At 43.6% G+C, this 21,156-nt stretch overlaps 1 protein-coding gene across 12 annotated transcripts in view; it reads right to left on the reverse strand.

The window, feature by feature from the left end:
- KCNQ5 (potassium voltage-gated channel subfamily Q member 5) overlaps window positions 1-21,156 on the reverse strand; it is a 481,904-nt gene that overhangs the window by 15,740 nt on the left and 445,008 nt on the right. For 6 of the 12 annotated variants that reach the window (XM_044776987.2, XM_070514556.1, XM_070514554.1 and 3 more), the window contains 2 exons: window positions 10,282-10,347; window positions 8,504-8,612 (listed from right to left, as the gene is read on the reverse strand). In XM_044776987.2, coding sequence (XP_044632922.2) covers window positions 8,504-8,612; window positions 10,282-10,347 — 175 coding nt within the window. The remainder of the gene's footprint in view (window positions 1-8,503; window positions 8,613-10,281; window positions 10,348-21,156) is intronic. The other 6 variants (XM_044776992.2, XM_044776991.2, XM_044776989.2 and 3 more) reach the window with 1 other exon arrangement.

The raw sequence follows: 21,156 nt of genomic DNA on the forward strand, positions 1-21,156 counted from the left end.
TGATGGGATCCAAGAGCCTCATCTGCCAGAGCCTGGAGCTCTTCAGATGAACTTGGTGTAGCTGCTTTCCCAAGTGACGCCAAGGGGGAGCCTGACAAGTGGGACTCAAGAATTCATTCATCCATTCACTTGCTCCCCCATTAGATATTTACTGAGTGCCTACTATGTGCCAGACTCTGTGCCAGATGCTCAGGGATATATGGTTGAAGAAATAAACCCTGTTGCTTGAGCGCTTCCAGTCTGTAGGGCAGACAGACCAGCAGGCAGTCATCATGCACTTTGTGGGTGGAAGATGGTGGGAGCACAGGTTGATGCAGGAGTACAGAAGAGGAGGGTTTAACCCGGATTGGGAGGGGTGCTAGGATGCGATTCTGGAGATGACAGTCCTTTGCCCATTTTGCACCCCAGCTATGCAGCTACGTTACCAAATTTCTCAAGGCTGCAGACATGGCCCCTGTGTTCCCTATCTTACGTTTTTGGTGTAGATGTGTGTTTCTCCTCCGACCCCACTTTTTACTTTATGGGGACTAGTTGGGTCGATTTGCTTTACTGGCAGGCATTCCAATCCCCCTTTTTCCCAGTTTGGAATTCGATCCCCTGATTTTTGACTCTGTGAGAAACATAGTGTCTGTCTGCCAAGGAAGCGTCCTAGGGCTCGTTCTTGAGGTGACAAGCCTTTGATCACTGAATCCCTCCCAAGGGGGCTGTCACTCACCTTTTAGAGATTGTTCAAGGGATGGTGGTGGTCAGACGGCAAATTCAGCAGACAACTAGGACTAGGAAGCTGGAGAACTTGGGTCACTATTGAAGGTGTGTGTATTGCTTATTTGATGATTTATTGTTATTTTCCTGTGAATACGTAAACATGATTGAGTAATACAGATTTGCATCTGTGTATGCAGTATTTAGACTCTGAAAACCCTCCGAAGCTACTTGTAGAGCTGTCCACCTCAGACTCCGCCACCGTTCTTTGATGCCAGATTGCACCACCAGCCAATGACTTCGGAAGCCCAGGAGCTCCTGGAGGCATTGACCAGTCCCATTTTCTGGCTTTGCACTCTCGATAGAGACACGGAAATCAGCTCCACTTGTGTGCGGTCTGAGTATATCCCGCTGCGGGGACATGCAGGGACCCTGAGGAAAGTTCTGTGGGCTCACTGTTTCCACCACTGGGGGTAAAGCTGTTCTTCTCGTGCTGGCTGTCATTGTGTGTTAAATTCAGGATCTAGAACACTCTCTTGCACATTTTGTTGGGTTTTCGTTTAAGGAGATAAGAGCAGTAAAACCCAAACAAGTATTCAAATGGTTAACTTTCCACCCAGGACTTTGTGAATGCTGATATGGTAACTAAATTTGGGAATTTTATTTTGCTGAGGGCATAAAACTTGCATAAACTTTAAACTGTTAAATCAATAAGTAAATAAAGTGTCCATATGTGTCAATTGCTCTTGAATATTTTTAGTCATGGCAAAAAATAGGAGATTCAGTTTATATTATAAGCAAATAAAAGGTTAAAAATTAGGTGCTGCAAGGTAAGTTCATCTTCAGTGAAAACACTAGTTTAACACAGCCTCAGAGCAAAATGTGGCCACAATTATCTTCAGAACAGAAACAAACAAAAAGAATATTCCAGGGAATGTATTAGCTGGTTTTAAAAGTATGTGCTAAAGGATCCGTAGCATGCTCCTCCAGCAGCATCCTTACTGTAACACGTCACAGGCTTGGCTGTCGAGAAGGTCTTCACAGTGATGTACAAACAAGGACCCATCACCTTTGCTAAGACAGCAGAGTCGCCATCAGCAAGATTAAGAACTGGCAACGATTAAACAGCTTGTAGATTTGATAGAAACCCACAACAGCAAACCCGTGCTTCTTGTCTGTGTGTGGAGTGTTCTTGTCTGGAGGACTCAGAGTGGAGAATGCATTTTAGGGGACGGTCGAAAGATGAGTGAGTGTGTGCCTTTCAGAGCAGGAAGCACGCAGGGCAAGAAGCTGGGAAGTGTTGTTACCCACCCAGGGTTACAGTGGCCCGATGCGCCTGCCCCCTCGGACCCCTCTTGTCATCAGTGCTGCTTCTCTTCCGTGATCAGATCGGAACAATTTTAGAAGGGTTGATGAGTCTTTGCTAGTTACAAAGAAATTCATGATCCCTCATCTGTGTTCTTCTTAGAGTGAAAGATTATGATAGATAATTTTGAAAAGTATTCTGTTTACGATCGGGCTTCAAACTTTTCTGCATCTGTTGAATTTCTCTTCAAAGTCACTGGTGACCTCCCTGTGCCACTTTTGAAGGAGCGTCTCACTCTTTATTTCCTCCACCTCTGGGCCGCGTTTAATGCGGTCGACTGCTGCTCCTGCTGGAAACGCTCTTCCCTGGCTCCTCTCCCACCGTGCTCTCCGGGCGTCCATCTGTCTGGCCTCTTTGAGTCGGTCTCCAGCAGAGACTTCCTCCCTTCGCAGCCCCTTGCATGCTTGTGGGCCTTAGATTCTGTGTTGACCATCTTCTCTCTTTATTCCCACAAGAGCCCTGGAGAGAGACTTCTGTAAACCATCTATTTCTGTGCTGACAACTAAGATTGTCCTCATCCCAGATTTTTCTCCTGGACATCAGACCCAGGGATCCACCTGCCTGCTGGGATCCACTGTGACCCCTCAACTCAAAGCTTGTGACAGCACACCATCTACCCCCAAGCTGGCCTCCATCTGACCAGGTACCTAGATGTATGATCCTTGACTCCTCCTGCTTTTCCACACCATCCTCTCCAATCAGTAAATATCCAAATCCTGTCTTTCTTTCTTTGTTTTTTGCTGAGGAAGATTAGCCCTGAGCAAACATCTGTGCCAATCTTCCTCCACGTTATGTGGGACACCACCACAGCATGGCTGATGAGTGCTGTAGGTCTGTGCCCAGGATTCACACCCACGAACCAGGGCCAAAGCGGAGCACGCCGAACTTAACCATTATGCCATGGGGCCAGCCCCCAATCCTATCATTTTTTCCATTTGAAGAGCTTTGAAGTCCATGCCTCACTACTCTTCACCAAGACTGCCTGGCTCAGGCCCCAGCAGATCCAGGTATCGTAACAATAGTCCCCTCTTTCCAATCCGTTTTTCCCACTGTAGCCAGAGCCATCTTCTAAGTTGGAATCAAGCACCAATCTGACAAATCTGCTTCTGTGCTTAAAAGCCTCTGTGCCTCCCTCCTGTTAGGATGGCTCCCACTCCCTCCTGGCCCAGCCTCTCCTCCCCACATCCTCCGGCCCCAGCAACACACAGACTTTCTCGTGCCACCTTTCCCTCTGGGTCTTGATGATTGCAGTTCCCTCTGCCTAAATGTACACCCCTTTAGTAACCTGGCTGTACCTGCACATCTGCCAGAGCTCTGCCTGGATGCCCCTTCCTCCAGAAGCCCTCCTAAAGGCCCCTCCCATACACCCTGGCTTCGGTCATTATGGTAATGCATCGGCACCTGGTTGACTCTTTGGGTATCCAACAGCCCCTCACAGCTCTAGGCAGGGATCCATCCTTCCTGTTAGTGTTTGTCCCTGGGCTGGAGCGGAGCAGAAGCTAGATGCTATTTTGTGAGTGCATGAACTGACCCCAGGGAGGAACTTTAAGGGTCCGTGGTCAGGCCTCTGTGTGGGTCGGGGAGGGAGAGGACGGGGAGCATTCCCTGTTCTCCTACTTCTCGGGCAGGTGTCTGTGAGCTCACCCAGAGGGGGGAGAGGGAGATCCAGCAGGGGCCCTGCCTCATGGGTGGTGGAAAACGCTCTTCCACCTCCGAGGGGCATCACTCCGAGTGACTCCTCAGCGTGCTGGTGAGGGGATGACTTCATGGTAAAAAAGCAAGGGCTTCCTGGGAAGGGGGTGAGGCAGGCAAGACTTTGGGAGTTGGGAGCACACCCTCAAAAGAGAGAAAGAAGTGCTCCTCTCACATGATGCGCCGTGGAAGCAGGTGGTGCTCAGAAAAGAGAGGGTCTGGCCTGAGCAGAGGACAGGCAGTGGAGGCCACAGGCTGGGAAGCACTGAGGAGCCCAGTCACCTGCCAGTCGGAGAAGCCAGCATTTCCGTGGTGCTGACCATGTGCCCAGCACTGTCCCAAGTGCTCTGCAAATGTTAATCCACTTAATCCTCACCACAACCCCATGAGGTCGAGACTATTATCACCCTCACGTCACCAGTGAGGAAACGAGGCACAGAGAGGGGATGTGCCTTACTCGAGGTAGCACACAGGCTGCCGTGTTACGTTTTGGATCGCCTCTCCTGAGTAGCTCTAGGGAGGGCGGGGAGTCGGGGCAGAGTTAGCCGGCACTGCCAGGGCGAGGTTGGCTGCAGCTTCAACTAAAGAATTCTTTGAATTTCACCCCAGACCTGATCTGTTCATTTGAGTCTCTAGAAGGCCGGTTTGGCTCAGAAGTAAAGGGCTGTGCACAGCAGGCACGGCGATTACTGCACAGACAGGAGGAGCGGTGAGAACGCAGCACACTCAATGGCTTCTCCCCATTTCTCTTCACACAGTGGATGACCTCCCTGGGGTTGTTTTTGGGTGTCTTCACAAGAAGAGCAGGTTGTGCGGTATTCTGATTCATTTCTTGATGACTGACAGAAAACACAGTTGTATAAAACCAGCCGAGAGAGAACACTTGTTGTCGAGGGTCTGTGAAGAGTGGCCTTGATCCTGGACGTGGCAGTTCTGTGAAAGTTCTGGTGAGAGGCAGGTGGGCTTGCACCGGGTGCTCCAGCAGACCGTGCTCGCTCCCCACAGCACGTGCATGCTGCCTTCTGTGCTATCTGAGCGCTTGTCTTGCCAGTTTGGTACAGAAAACAAACACAAACATTTGTTTTCTATTTTTAAAAATTATTATTCTAAGACCCGTTTATAAATATAGAGTTGTACTGGATATGACTTTTAAAATTTTTTATTTAAAATAAATGAATATATATTAATTTTTGCATGAAATTCTGCCCAAGATTCACACTTACATAGTGTTTACACAATGCCGACTGCAAGCCTGAAGGTCGGTCAGCATCTCCAGACTCCCAAATGCTCAGGTGCTTGACACTGTGCGGCACATATCCAGATAACTGATGGGCTTATTTTAATTTGAAAATTTTGATATCGTGCCTGAGAAAATATTTTTCAAACAGTGATAGGAAAACTAACGACTTGCCGTGTGTTATGGGCTGAACTGTGTGCCTCCAAAATTCGTACTTTACAGCTGGACCCCCAGGACCTTAGAACATGACTGACTTTGGAGAGATGGCCTTTGAAGAGGTGATTTAGTCAAAAGGAGTCCCTTAGGGCAGGCCCTGATCCAGCCTGACTTGTGTCACTGTAAGAAGGGAAAATTTGCGCACAGACGTGTGCACAGAGGAAGGGCCCCAGGAGGAACCTTGATCCTGGGTGTCAAACCTCCAGACTGTAAGGAAATACATTTCTCTTGGTGAAGGCACCGAGTCTGTGGCGTTTTGCATGGCAGCCCTCGCAACAAATACACATAATACAACAAAAAGTGAGTGTGCAGAATGTTCAAGAGTTGTCAGTTTGCTTGTCAATCTTTTTACTTCTCTGCTAATTAAATTAAAAACTAATTTCTGTGAATTAAAAGGAGGAAAAAAACTAAACATTGTGTTAATAAAATCATTAACAAGATCTAGAACTGTTGTTAAAAATAAGTACAGTCTTCCCTCCCAGAGAGGAGTTCGGAAGCGCATTTCCAGCAACTTTGAGCACTCCCACTAAATGATATTTTGAGAATAATCTGTGGTAATCCTGAGGAACTATACAAATGTAAGTATTCTTTTGCCTTCTACTATAAAAAATGACATCATTCATTTAAAAAAAAAGTCTCAGAGTGTATTTGGGTGATAGAGTCCAGACAGGTAGAGAGTGGCCTTAACCCTCTCATTGCCTGAGAAACTAGAAAATGACAGACACTTAGGAAATGTTAATAACCAAAAATAAGAATCCCTACTTTGCACTTTGTGAATGTAATAATATTATTTTCCATGCTGTCACCCTTGCAATGGAATACATATTTCTACACATTTTAATTTTAATTTGACTCTTAGGGAAAACTATTGTTATTATAAAAGCTATTGAAAGACAAAAGGCACATTCAAGTACTTCTATTAAATACTCAAACCACCAAAAAATAGCAAGGGAAATGCCAGAACAAAGTGGCTACTTTAGAGATAATAGTTGGTTCACACTTGCAATCAGTAATATGCATGTGAAAAGTATCTCAGGTGATCTGTAAGGGATGGGCTTGTTTTGGCAAAAAGAATCCAGTCAACAGATGTCCAGTTTATGTATGTATTTAAACTCAGGCAAAGGATACTTCTGCATAAGATTCAGGGACTCATATCTGCAAACTCCTTTTCAGAATTGCTGATTGTTTTGCTTGGTCTTTTAATCACATATGTTTAGAAATTAAGTACTATCATGAGTCCAAGATTTCAATTAACTTATTAACTATTGCGTGTAGCTGTTATGTTCTTACAGAATCCGACAATTTTAAATGGAACTTAGAAATGATAAAAGCAAAAATCTTCTAAGCAGAATGAGGATATGGGGGAGAAAACATCCCCTCAAGTGTCACAAGACAGCAGGCAGAAAGCTTCCAAAATCACCAAAAGGAGAGACATGTAAATAATAAAGTTCTGTTAAAAACAAGGATCAAGAAAGAATTCTGAAAATCGAGGAAGTCTGCAAAGAACTTTACAGAAATTAATCAAGCGTGAAGAGGGAGTTTCAACAAAGCCTATCTGAGGCTGGGGCTGAAGTGCTTAGCCAGCAGAATAAACCTATTTTCCTTTTTTCTTGCAGCTCACAAGTCGTTTTATAGGTTGTAAGGTTAAAGCAGAACGCTTCAGAAGGTCTTGGGAAGTGACACAAACTGGGCTAAGTATGACTTTTAGGGAACCTAATCTGCTCCCATTAGCTAAGATTTTACCATCCTTGTTGCAAATCCAGCTGGTCTGCGGGTGAACTGCCCCACCTTCAACTTGGGGTGTTTGACGGGATACAACATGTAAAGAATTTCAAAATGACTTCCAGACCAACAATGTCCAATGGAACTTACTGCAGTGATGGAAATGTACTCCGTGTTCTCTGGCCACTAGCCACCTAGTGAGCATTTTAAATGTGGGTAGTGCCGCTGATGAACTGAACTTTAAATTTTATTTGATTTTAATTAATTCAAATTCAAACAGCTTCATGTGTCCAATGGCTCCAGTTTAGATCCCTTAAACCCCTTTACTACAGGCATCATTTACTACATGTCCTAAGATTTTCTAGGATTAAATATTACCCAAGCTGTCTAGGTTCCCCAGGAGAAGGTGATGATAAAATTGTCCAAACTGAGATACTGTGAGGAGGAGAGGGAGTGTTACTAACAGTGATGACAAGAGGATTATCTGGGACAGCCCAGGGCACATGGAAGGTATGGTGCCCTCACTCATAGGGACTCTTGCTGGAAGTTTCTGTTGGAAAGGAACGAGGCTTTACTTCACTTCTTTATGGTTGTTGTTACAGATAATGTTTAAGCACCTTCTGGAGTACACATTTTCATCATATCATGATTTTCTTTGCCCCTATAAACATTTACCAAAATCTTTAAAACTCATTTCTGCTTTCCCAGCGACTCCCAACCATAAAGTAAAGCAATGTGTAACATGATGCTAAATGACGAACTGAAATAGAAGTGAATAATCAACCATACTGATATCTGAGTTTAGACAAGTGTCTCAATAGCTAAATTGTGTTGGATATTTTAAGCTTTCCTCTGGCTTTTTGGTAAGAGACAGAAAGAGCCAAAAAGATCAGAAATACTTCTTTGCAATACAGTCACTCAGCATTCCCTGGCAGATGCAAATTCTCCCAAAAGAATTAAACTGGGCAGGCTGAGCATGCAGAGTGCATTTAGTCCAGATCCTGAACTCGTGGGGAGTGGATTCTGGAGATATAAGCATAAATTGCTTTGGGTACTCAGCTCTCTGCCATCAGGAGAGGAAGCATATTAAGATCAGCTTTTAACAGTTACATCTTAACAGAATGGGAGCAACTCACTGCAGAGTCCTTCAGGTTTCCCATTTTCAGAGCTCAACTCGTTTCGAAATAATCTAGAAAGCTTTTTCTTGGATACAAAGTACAGAACATGGATTGGAGCATCAAGTCAATAAAAGTAATTTTAACAATCCAGTTGCATCTGTACACTAAATGTCCTTCAAGCAACAAATACACATGACAAGATGCAATCTCTCCGGCATGGCCTGGCTTTTCAAATCCCACTCACCTTTTGTAACATACTTCATGTTGAACACAGTAGAGTTTTGTATTAAGAAAAGATATTTCAGAATTTAATGGAGATGTGGATGAATAGGAAAAGAGAAAATAATTATTCCAGGAGATTTACCTGCAGGGAAAAGAACTTAGCAACATAGTAATTCAAATAATGAGAGGTAGGTCTCTGAATCATTTTGTCAAAGGTTTTCCACCAACCTGATAGCTCGAATGACAGTTTTAAGTGGTGGGGTGAGGTCTTCCACTGACACATCACACTGGCATCCCTTCTCATCATAAGCATCATCAGTGCCAAGCGTCGTGTCAGCTGCAAGAGAAAATTGCATTAAATACCATCACAGCCAGCAATTTAAAATGTTGCTGCATTTGTCTCACAAAGGAACAGAAGGGACTCACCGAGTAAGCTTACAAATCAAGACATGTTTTCCCAATATTATTCTTTCTCCTTTTTCTACAGCTTCACCAATTTTATGTGGTTTGACATGAATGCCTTTCTGAGCTGTTTTCCTTGGGGAAGATGAAGCTGTTGACACACTGTCTTTCCAGTGGCGAGGATGGGTTTGTTTTGGTCCACCCATGCTTTTTCGCCAAGTCCTTTTGAAATGAACAGCCAGTGTTTAAATAACAGCTGTTTGGAGTTAGGGAAATAGTCTTTGGACCCTGAACTAACTGGCCTGTGTATATAGAGCTTGAAACCCACAACACTGACCCCATTAGCCCCATGCCCTGAACAAGTGAGTAAGCAATCAGACCCAAGAACACTGACTACTTCTCGGTCACAGGAGGCCCAGGAGAGCGCTGTGTGAGATAATGCAGCCAAAGCTGAGAGTTTCAGATTGGATAAGAAAATCAGTTCCTCACAAACTGAACACATTAACTTTAGGGGTAATTGCAAAGTTTGGAAAAGGGGGCAGGATTACAACAAATACCAAATTAGGAAGAATTTATGAAGTTAATAAAGAACAAGTTCCTATCACGGCAGCTTTGTTTTCACCAATAAAATATTGAACATAGGTTAAAATTCATGAAGTAGAGGATGGGTTAAATAAACATTGGTAGGTTTATATAATGGGGTATTAGAAAACTTTTAAAAATGATGTTGAAGACTAATGACTGGAAAAATGTCACAATATATTATTAAAGAAAAATAATCTATGTATCTATCTGGGATTTTATTCCTTTTGTTTGGCTATATTTTCTAAAATCTCTACATGAACATATCTCAACCTGGAATAAAATAAGTAAAGTAATAAATGCCCTTGGGAGAGGTGAGGGACACTGAAGGGCGGACACTGCTCTCTGCTGCCTGTGCTCTGCTCGGTGCTTGTCCGCTAAGTCACAAAAGGGGGAGTTTGCGTGGGCTGACCTGCTTGTATTCAAACTCCCAAAAGGCTGTTGGAGGTCCACTCACTGGAGTAGTGATTGTATGTGGAAAGTAGTAAGAGTGCCATTTAATTAAGCTGGTGTTTGCCATGTGTTTACTCGGTTCGCTGTGTGCTGGGCGGAGAAGTGACAGTGGAGGTGGAGAGGACGGAATACATGTAGATGGGTCTACACAGCTCTTCTTCATGGTCCCGCTGGCCTTCTTGCCCTCGAGCCTTGTATGACAGAACCACCACCTCACAGTCTGGTAATAATAGCAACCACTCACTGAAACTCATGCCAGGCACTCAGGTGAAGCTTCTGCATGTCTCAGTTTTCTGACTTATAGCAACTCTACAAGTTGGTGGTGATATTAGGCCTGGTTTTCAGACACAGAAATTGAGGCTCAGAGAAGGTAAGTACATTATCTAGGGCCCAAAGGTGGTAAGTGGAGCGAGTAAGTTGCAGAGCATGTTGTTAAAATCCAGTTCCCTGAGGCTCCAAAGGCCTGGCCCTTACATTGCATTACCCAGTGTCAGGATGCATTCAGGGTTCAACAGTGGGTTAGGTGGTGGCATGCTGAGTTTTCAGGAGAGGGCAGGGGAACAGCTCACCACGTGTGCTGCCTGATGGCTGCAGCCCGTCCCTGCTGGGTACATTCAACTTCTCTCCAGAGATGTCTGCCATAATTTAAATGAGAGTACACGGATTAACTCTCGTTTGACAGTTGGTTCTGACTCAGTGTTGACCTAGAGGGAAGCTGGCCCATTTGCTTTATTGACCACCCAAACAACACAGTCCTTTCAGAGCACAGACATCATGCCCAAGGGGAGACGACATTCTCCCAGGAGCTGCTCACAATTTCTTCTTCTGATTTGATCTCAATCTGCTCTGAGTTGGTGTAGCAGGTTGAATAGTGTGCCCCCAAATTCATGTCCACTTAGAACATCAGAATATGCCTTTATTTGGAATAAGGGTCTTTGCATATGTAATTAAGGTAAGATTCCATTTGATATCCTACTGGATTACGGTGGGCCCTGAATCCAAGGAAAGTGTCCTTATAAGACAGAAAAGGAGAGGACATAGGAATACAGAGGAGATGGAAGCAGTAACTGGAGCGATGGTCTACAAGTCAAGAACATCACGAATTGCTGGCCACCACTAGCAGCTGAGAGAGGCAGGGGATGGTTTCTCCCTCGGAGCCTCCAAAAGGAGGCAACCCTGGCAGCACCCTGATTTCCAGCTTCCGGCCTCTTGAACTGTAACAGAATAAATTTCTGTTGTTTCAAGCCACCCAGTTTGTGGTACTTTGTTAAGCATTCCTAGGAAACTAATTCGATTGGGAAAACTTCTTCATGGTTTCCAGTTCTTCACTAGGGCACAATAACGATGATGATAATAATAGTAATAAGTGCATTTCAGGGAAATGTAATTATGTGCCATGAACTTTAATTAATTGCTACAAACCCCATGAAGTGTGTATTATTATTACCCCCTATTTTATGGATTATGAAAGTGAGGCATAGAAAGCTAAGAAGCCCATCCAAGGACACATGGGGAGTAAGCGACAGAACCACAATTTAAACCCAGGCAGTTGGGTTCTGGAGCTGCACCATTAAACCCTGACTCCCTCCAGACTTGCCTCTCTTGCCTCTCTCTTTGCATCTGAATTCCCTTCTCCTGTAGTGGGCTTTCCTAACCATGGCTGAGCACCTGGCTATCTTGATCTCAAGTGAAGTGACCCCCCAACATCGAGAGAGAATCCCATTCGGAGCAGTGTGGTTACCATGGACATGGGCTGAGCCGGTCCATACCCCAAAGGAGACCTGAAAATACACACACCCTGGAACCATGAGGAGGGAGATGAGGGGCTCACATACAGAGCCAAGGCCACTGGCTGTGGTTATGGAGCCCTGTGAGATATCCAGATGTTAGCTCCTCAAAGGAAATATCAAGTAATGTGCTTTATTAGGATTCCCAGGACAGAACTCACAAGAGTGTTTTATGCTGCCCTTCAAAGTAGAAGCGTATGACTGCTTTCTCCCATCTGAGCTCTGAGGAGAGGCACTTCTGACATGGCCTATCTTGTGCCTCAGAAAACCAGGGCGCCCAGGAGAGGTCGCAGGAAGGCAGACCCTGCAACGCCCTGTCAGTGACTCACCTACTTGAAAATACAGCATTGCCAACCATAGCAAAGTGATGTGGGTCTGGACACTTGAACAGCATAGAAGACAGGGGCCTTTCACGGTGAAGTCAACGGAAAGCTGCTCCAGCGGGTGTTTGCCGGCATAATAAGCACGAAAGTAAAGACAGTGAAACTACAGTGCTCACATTGACTTTAAGTGGAACCAGGACAGCTTCCTCCCAGCTGCCCCGTCCTGCACCCTGGTGAGGGCTCTCATCTACCCCCTCTCTTTAGGAACAGGGTTGGGCAGAGGACGGGAGTTCAGTCACTAGGCGAGTTACATCCAAATGCATCTTACTGAGGAATTTTATTATGCCACTTACAACTTGATTGTTCAAGGCATAAATTAAATTCTCAGTCCTTCAAAAAAATTTTTTTGTAGGTTTAGTCAGAGCAAATGAGTAGAAAATACATCTTTTCTGGCATGTGTTGAAGCAAGGGCTGAGTTGGAGAATTCTTCTCCTTATTTCAAAGCCAGGAAAGTAGGGAAAAAATGTAATCTTCCGTTTCATAAGTATCTTGAGATGTCAGTGTTCTTTCTAGTGAGGTTAATATCACATTAAATGTCTTCCCCATGATCCCTAGAGGCTGAAAACCCTCCGTGAATCCTAAGGCACCTGAATGGAGCTAAATTTTGCACCAAAGCTGGCTCGTTGCTCTCTAACCACACATCTGGATCTCTGCCCTGGTGTTTTGGGAGATGTGGGTTATGAGAACACAAGCTTATGTGAGCACCGATCTGTGCAAAACCTAGTCACAAATGGCAAAATGCCAATGGAATGAGGTGCTCCTGGAAGTCCTGCTCCCTGTGGGCAATCCTCCCAGGGAAGGTGGGCCCACTCCTGAGCTGGGCTGCGGAAACAGAAGTTTAAGATACAGCTCCTTGTCTCCCCAAGCCCTCTTCTGTTTCCTGTTAATCAGTAGTAAGCAATATTTGTTTTCAAATTCTTTGGTCTCATACATTTTGGACAATCTATTTCATAATTTTTGGAAAGGACCACATGGACCTTAGATGATAAAGAGAGGGGAGGAAAGGGGGCCTTCTGGAAAATTCTGCTATGTCCAAAGACTGATTTCTGCTCCCACTATGGAATTTTGCCATCAGGATGCAGATGTGTGTGAGGAAAGGACTGGCCGTTTCTAGTGCTTCCTCTTGGTTACCTCTTCTTACAGATTAGATTCCTTTTCACTTTTATTTATTTATTTATTTATTTTGGCAAGAAAGATAGGCCCTGAGCTAACATCTGTGCCAGTCTTCCTCTATCTTGTGTGTGAGATGCTGCCACAGCACGGCTTGATGAGCGTGTGTAGGTCCATGCCCAGGATCCAGGCCTGTGAACTCCTCACACTTGAAGTTAACCACTATGCCGCCCGGCCAGCCTCCTTGAACATTCCTTGATGAAGTGACTACAGTGGTTTTCAGCCTTGGCTGCACATTAGAATCACCCGGGGAGTTTTAAAAAATCTCAAAACCCAGCAAGCCCTCAAGACCAATACCATCAGGAAACAGCAGCCTGGAACCAGGCATCAGAGCTTTTTTGAAAGCTCCCCAGAGGAACCCAGGGCAGAGCCAGTAAGTGGAAAAATGACGTCTCCTGGCTCCTTTCAGCCCGAGCTGTGGAGTGTGTCTGACCCACCACGCTTGGCGTTGGGCTAGTCCTCTGTGCTCCCGGGGCATCCCTGGTACATTTTGCACAGGAACAATTTGAGACGATGTAGGTGCTTCACAAGACAATCAGAAAAAACAAAAAAAACATTAAAAATTTCCTGGACAAATTGGTGATCTAGGAACAAGATTTCATCACCTTTTTATGCAACTTGAAGGCCTCAGCTCACAAACCCAGTCATCGCCCTCCCTCCTGAAGCCGGCTCATCTCAGGCTGTGGGTGTACAGTTCTCTCTGAAAAGAGTCACTACTGTTCTTGAACATGCTCACAGACCAAAATGAGGTCCAATGGTCAAATCCCAGCAGAAAACCTTTGTTCTGTCTGTGCAGGAATGATAGCGCCCTGATGTTTGTGTCAGTAGAAGGAATTATAATGGAGACAGCTGAGAGCTTTGATCATGAAGACAGAAAATGTTACTACTGAAATAACTAAATTATGATGCAAAGATAAACGCTTGACTAGGAAAAACTGAAGGATATAAAATGGCTTAATATTTATAACAAAAACTTATTTGAATGGATCACAATCCAAAATATAAATGTACAAATAAGTCAGTCAGGAGAAACCACCAGTAGCAAAAAGTGACAGAAAACTATTCAACTATACTAGAGATAAAAAAATAAAAACTAAAATTATGTGAACACATGGACTTATTTAATTAGCAAAAGAATAATAACTACTACTAACAAATTTGAGGTTCATCTGGTACACTTTGACATTGTTAGTTAAAATGTAAATTGGAACCAAATTTTATAACAATAAAAAAAAATTTATGATCAGTAAAATTATAATTTTACACCAGAAAATTATTAAAAATAGTGTTTATTGCATTGTTGCCTATTGTAGAGAAACAGTTAAATAAATTTCAGTGTCCCAAAGTAGGAAATTGTAAATCATAGTAAATCATAGTATTTGACCATGATGGAGTACTACACAGCTAGAAAAAAGATAATTATTAATTGTATATAATAATATAAAAGTATTTTTAAATATTCAGTAAACTTGAAATATGAAACAAAATACTTATGTTGATTCTAACTATGTACAATGATATAATAAAAGAAAATGTAAAAATGAAATTAGTTGTGCTAGGGCATGAGATTATAAGTGACTTGTATTACTTTTAAAATTTCTTAAGGAATTTAAAGATGTTTCTCATCACAAAAATAATATCTGCTTTCTGAAATAGAGTATTTGAAAAATAGAAAAACAGAATGAAGAAAAAAAGAGTCTCCTCAAGTTCCAGAACTTAAAGAAAACCACTATCATAATATGTTTCTTATGGTTAAAGTGTGAGGGCTAGAAGTTCATAATACATTTTAATCTTGGGAATTTAAAATAAGGGTGTAGAGATTCTATTCCATCATGCTGTGGAAAACACACATTAAAATGGCCACTATTAGTGGTGGTAATAACTAACTTATCACGTCCTGTCACAATTCTAATCTATTTTCGAAGGGTTCCTTCCTTCTACTGCTGGTTGTATTTCAATGACCTCCCTGCTGTCATTTCCCAGCACCTGGAATGTCACCCTGAAACTGGAGGCTCCGTCTGAGCCAAGTGCTGGTCCAGAGGCAATTCCTCCAGCCCAGCCAGAAGTCAGATGGCTCTTGGGCCTGATGGAGCCGCGCAACTGCATTTCACCAGGTCCTCGGCCAGGGCCTTTCCCTCTGTTCCATTCCACACAGATGGAAGGTGGAGCATCTCTGGTTGCCATGTGAGGGACCTTCATTCTGACAGCTCCGAAGCCCCCTTCAGCCTCATCCTGGAGTCTTTCCACCTCTGCTCTCGCTGCTCTGCTGCCAACAGTTTTTCGAGGCACCACTTGAGCATCATCACCCCCGGGCACTCTCCCACGGGGTGCTAACTACACGCCCCCAACCCTGCCAACCCCTCTCCTGTCCTTTCCTTTTTTTTTTTTGGCTGGCAATCTCTGGGTGCTGAATTTGCAGTGGACAGATTATAATATGTATAGGGTGCCACAAAAGCAAGGGGCACCAGAACATGGAGAGACCGTCAGAATGTTTAGAACAAACTGTTTAAATTTCAGCATGCATACAACTTTTGTGCCATTTGAAAACTAGAAGTTTATTTGACAGTCTAGCAATTACTGTTATTTTGAATTATCCAAGCAAAGATGGCGAGGTGTGGAGGGCAGCACAACAGAGCTGACAGCCCTAGGACCGGCTCTGCCATCACAAGCCCATCACGAGTCTGCCGCCTGGATGAAGGTGGAGACAGACTCGGCCCCGTCTCCCCGTCTGTGGACACATCTCCTACGACTGTTACTGTGTAGTTTGTCTCCAAGCCCCTTTACAATCTGGACAGTGAGCTCTGTGAGGCAGAGACCGGTCTGTTCATGCTGGAACGCTGCTGGGACAAAGAGGACACTCAGCGCACCTGTGCTGCAAGAGGCGAAAGTGCCCGGCACCGTGACAGCCATTCCTTTGACCGCAATAATGTCTGGATGTAGGGTTTCTGAAACACATGCACTCTGCGACTGGGTGGACAGCCCTTCACTGTATTCTTGATCACTTGATGAGTCATCTCCTGAAGTTAAGTGATGAGGGTCTTCACTAGAGAATTTGTCCACTGAGAGGTCATGGTGGCCCCAGTTTCTCAACTTTGTGTTCAGAGACAGCAGATTCAGGCCTTTGCCTGGAGCACTTTGTGACATGGAGTCATGGGCCCTTTATTTTATTAATGATAGCTGAAATTTATTCAGTCCTTGTATAGGAGGTGGTTTACAAATAGGAACTGTAATTTAAAATGTAATACTCCCAGAGTGGAAACATGATGCTCATTTTATAGATGAAGAAACTGCAGCTAGGCAAGGTTAAATGGCCCGCCCGAGATTTGGGGTTATCAAGGGCAGAGCAATCCTTTTAAAACTGAGCCCATGTCTTTCTGCTTGCAACTCTCCAGCAGCTCCCCATTTCCTCCAGAGAGAAAGCCCAAGATTTTACAAGACCTACACGTCCCTGTATGTCTGCTCCTTCCCCCACTTCCTGTCACTCTTCTCCCTCCAGGCCCCCTTCTCTGACTCCAGGTCTCCTAGTTGTCCTAGAAGGAGCCAGGCACCCTCTCCTTAGGCTCCTTCAGGGAACGTTCCTCTCTGGCAGCCTTGAGGCTCCTTCACTGCTTCGAGTCTCTGTCCAATAGCAGTTTTCCAAGAAAACCACCTGGACCACTCTATTTAGGGTTACATACATCCTCCTCCACCAATCTTATCTCTTACCCTGCTCTCCTTTTTCTTTTTTCCGAAGGACTTGTCATCTTGGAACATACTGAACAACTGACTTGTTTGTGTTCATTGCTTTATCTTCCCCACTAGGCTGCGAGCTCCACAAAGACCAGGATCTTGTTCTCTGTTGTGTCTCAAGCACCTAGAATGGTGTGCTAAGCTTTTCTGAGGGAACCAATCAGGGTGAGAGGGGCCCCACTCCACTCTCTCTGTGCATCTTATGATTATGTGGGGGAGGGGAAATTTCCCTCCTTCCCCTCTTGGTTCTAATGGCTGGTCAAATAATTAAAATGAAATAAGGTAGACTAACAGGAGAAAATCAAATTTAATACATGTGCACAGAGAATTCACATAAGCATGAAGAATTCCAAAGACCATCAGGTACAATGAGACATAAGTGTCATCCTAAACTAAGGAAAAGGAAGTAGAGGTCTGGGACATTGAAGAGAGGGAAAGCAATTTGCAGGAGGATGAAGAGAGCTCTTCTGCAGTGAACAAGAGTTTGCTGGGCTGCACGCTGGGCCACAGCAGGGCCTCCATCAAACAGGCCTCATGGGTCCCCGCGTCACACTCCTGCTGTCTATGATCCTTCCTGGAACAGGCCGCCGTCTTCACGTTCTTTAGGCAGTTTAGGGGAAGTTCACAACTTCTTCCTGAGCCTTCCGGGCCTTGACTGTTTCACTGTTTTCAGCTGGAAGCGATCGTGTGCCTGAGAGCACCTCTTGGGGAAACTTGCTCCCAAGCCCTGCAGTCACAAAGCGTAACTCACTGGCTCACATCTACATTTGGGCCTTATTGCTTCTTCTTGTACTGTGGCTTTTTTTTTTTTTTGGTGATCTTTCATGACTAGGTATAATTCAAGATCCTACCATGAAAAACAATCCAATTTTGCTCATAATATTTAATTTTTATAGGATTTTAAAATAAGATTTTCCCCCAGCGGCCCATAAAAATATTTCAGAAGCAAAGGAAGTTTAAAGTAAAAGAATGAATAACTTCTACAGTAGAACTCAAGAAATATTTGTTGAACAAATATTGGATGCTGCACTTTGACTTTTAGGTTGAGATGGAAGCCTGTAGGTCCACTTTAAATTCTTGGATTTATAAGTTTATAATTGGATAGCAGAATTTTAACGTTAGTACAAAAACCAAGAGGACTCTGTGTCTTTCTCTCTAGCTGTCTGTGTCATTCATGGCAGCATAATAAGGCAATCCAGACTGTTGCGCGAGCAGAAACGGAACCGTATCTCACTGATGCACTGGAACTTCACAGGCCACTGTCAGATGTTTTGCTCCCTTGTGCTTTTCCAAACGTGACCTTTATCCCAGCACACTATACTGCTGGCACCTTAGGGACAAATTGTGAACTCTCAGTCACATGACCATTGTTTACTCAATTCTGAATCTCAGGAGATTTGAAGTATGTAGATTATAAGTGAGTTCTTGTTAAGAATTAGCAAATTATTTCTTTGAACTCTCATGAAAATAAAAGATAATGCTACAAGGAAATTTTTGATGCATCTGTGAACATATCCTATTAAATTTTTTAGGCTATAGAATTAAAATTATACAGTATTTGAAAATACTTCTGAATAATAGGCAAAAACTTGTTTTTATTGAAAAAGTCTAAGTATGCATAACTGCAACATATAGTGCTTTCAGAATAAAATATCTTCTTGAGTTTTTTAGCTTTAAAAGTTTTAGTTTTTAAAACAATATTCTAGTTAAAGAGCTAATTTTAATATTTTGAGCAGGTAATTATATTTTCTTGTATATTTTTACCAAGGTAGATGCAATGTGTATAGCAAACGTAGTTAGCACACTTGAAGATTACAGATTGACAGAGATTGCATAACTTAGCTGTGCTTGCTGTTTATTTTATTTTTTGGTCTCATGACATTCTTGACATAGAACAGAAAATTTGGGACCCAGAGTAAATAGTCCTAGTACTTAAAATAGAAATGAAGAGATAATTCAAATACATTATCAGAGGAACTACAGCTTACCTTTTTTCTCTAGAAAGAGTTAGATCTAGAATTCCCTGTAAATACCACATTCTGACAGAATGGCCCTGTATCCCTTCACAATTCCCTCAGCTCCACAGGAGACCTTCACAGAGAAGAGAAAATATGGCAGCATTTGACTGGACTTGACTACTTTGTTGTTGGCAAGGCCTAGCAGCAGTTTTCAATTTTTTTTATTCCATAGATAATAAGAAATATATTTAATATTACAACACAGCACACACACACATAATTAAGACAAATGTTTCTTTCTGGGTTAAGATGGTAGATTGAACATACACATCTAATCTTGATCCTTCTGAAAGACCACTAAAACTATAGTGATGAGACACTTTTTAAGAAGACATAAGCCCATTAAAGGATAGAACAGGAGAGGAGGCAGCAACAACATAATTGGGGAAGTGGGAAAGCAGAGGGACAAGTTAGATAACTGATCCCGATGCAGACACTGGGGAAAGCTGAGAAATGACCAAATTTACACTTCAGAAAACTCAAAAGCTCAGTAATTGGCAGCAGACCTGCCTCAGGGCATCACAAAGACCAGGGAGGTTCCCTGCAATCTGCCCCAGACCCTCAGGCACACGCTCCTCCTTTTCCAGCAAGAGACTGGCTGGAAGTCTTTGGACCAGGGGACACCAGGCACAGTTGAAGGACGGGCATTATGCCAAAAACCAGGGTATCAAGTGGCCATAGGTGGCCTGGACCTTGAGGACCCACTAGCACCAACCCGTCACCATCATGACAATGGCCATAGGACCTTTACTCTCCAGGCCGGTGTTTAGATAAGTGCTGTTCGGGGAATCTGACCAACCCAAGAGAAAAGAGCTAAAGATACTGACACCAGAAATTCCCCAAGAAATGCCTGACCCAGATCAACCGATGACGAAGATGAAAGCTGATCAGCACCAACCAAATGCTCAGAAATCCCAGTCACCCTCATCTCCCAGACTTCATTGTGAGGAGACATCCAAGGTGTACTAAATACCTGAGGACACCTTCCAGCACAAAGACAGAGACCAGAGTGAGCTAGAATGAAACAGAAACTAATTGAATACAATTTCAAAATACTGTCATCAGTATTTTCACAGAGATAAGGCAAGACCCATGAAACAAAATGGAAGCTAAAATAAAGAGAGCCTTAGTAAACAACAACAAAGAACCTTAGAAATGATATGGAATGAAAAATCTCAATAAGCAGTTTAAACAATAAAGTTGGCCTAAACTCCTAGAAAACAGAGCAAAAGACAGAGGTAGAAAATGGGAAAGGAAAGATAAGAAAATCAGAAGTTCAGTCCACAAGTCCAACCTCTAAATAATTTCTATAAGGTATGATTTCTATAAAAGTTTCTATAAGAATTTCTATAAGAGACAAAAGAGAAAACAAAAGGAGAAGATCATTAAAAAAAAATCAAGAAAATATTCCAGAACAGGGCTGGCCTGGTGGTACAGTGGTCAAGTTCGTGTGCTCTGCTGCAGTAGCCCAGGGTTCGCCAGTTCATCAAGCCTGCACAGAAGAACTAGAAGGGCTTACAACTAGGATATCCAACTATGTACTGGGGCTTCGGAGAGAAAAAAATTCCAGAATAGAAGGTCATGAATTACCACTACGAAATGACTCCTTGAGTATCCACTAGAGTGGATAAAAATACACCCATACCAAGGAATATCATGAAAATTCAGACTACTGGGACAAAAGGTGGATTCTCCAAGCTCCCAAAGACAACACAACAGCAACAACATACCACTGGTCACACAGCATCCGAGTGGCTCTGGACACAGCACATGAGGGTGAAAAGCTTTCAACATTCCAAAGGGACATTATATCCAGCCTAAAATTTGATACCAAGCCAAACTATCAAGCATCATGAGGATGGAAAAAAGCCATTTTCAAACATGCAAGTCTCAAAAAACTTTGCTTTCCTTGTCCCCTTTCTCCAAAATGTACTGGAAGATGTACCTCATCAAAATGGGAAAGTAAACCAAGAGCAAGGAAGACCCAGGCACAGGAGACACAGGAAGATCACAGGATAACGATGACAGAGGGCAGGGCGCTAGAGGGAGAGAGCAAGGGGCTCAGGTGGCACTAGTGTGACCAAGGGACAGGCTCATTGACGGCTGCTAGCATCGTGCCCTCCGTTCTCATACCATCTTTTTACCTGAAAAAATATTGTAGTTTTACTTTTCTGAAATAAGAAATTAAACCAAGAAAGACAAAAGCATGAGACCCTATAAACGGGGAATCCAACACTGAAGAAAATCAAAAGGAGTGCAAAGGAAAATGGCCGTGGAGCAGGTTAGCGAGCAGCCCACGTGGCTGAAAGGAGGATGGGTTTCCAGAACATTTCTCAAAAGTCTCACAAGGAATGGAT

The sequence above is a fragment of the Equus asinus genome, chromosome 8 (genome assembly GCF_041296235.1).
Source record: "Equus asinus isolate D_3611 breed Donkey chromosome 8, EquAss-T2T_v2, whole genome shotgun sequence".
Lineage (NCBI taxonomy): Eukaryota > Metazoa > Chordata > Mammalia > Perissodactyla > Equidae > Equus > Equus asinus.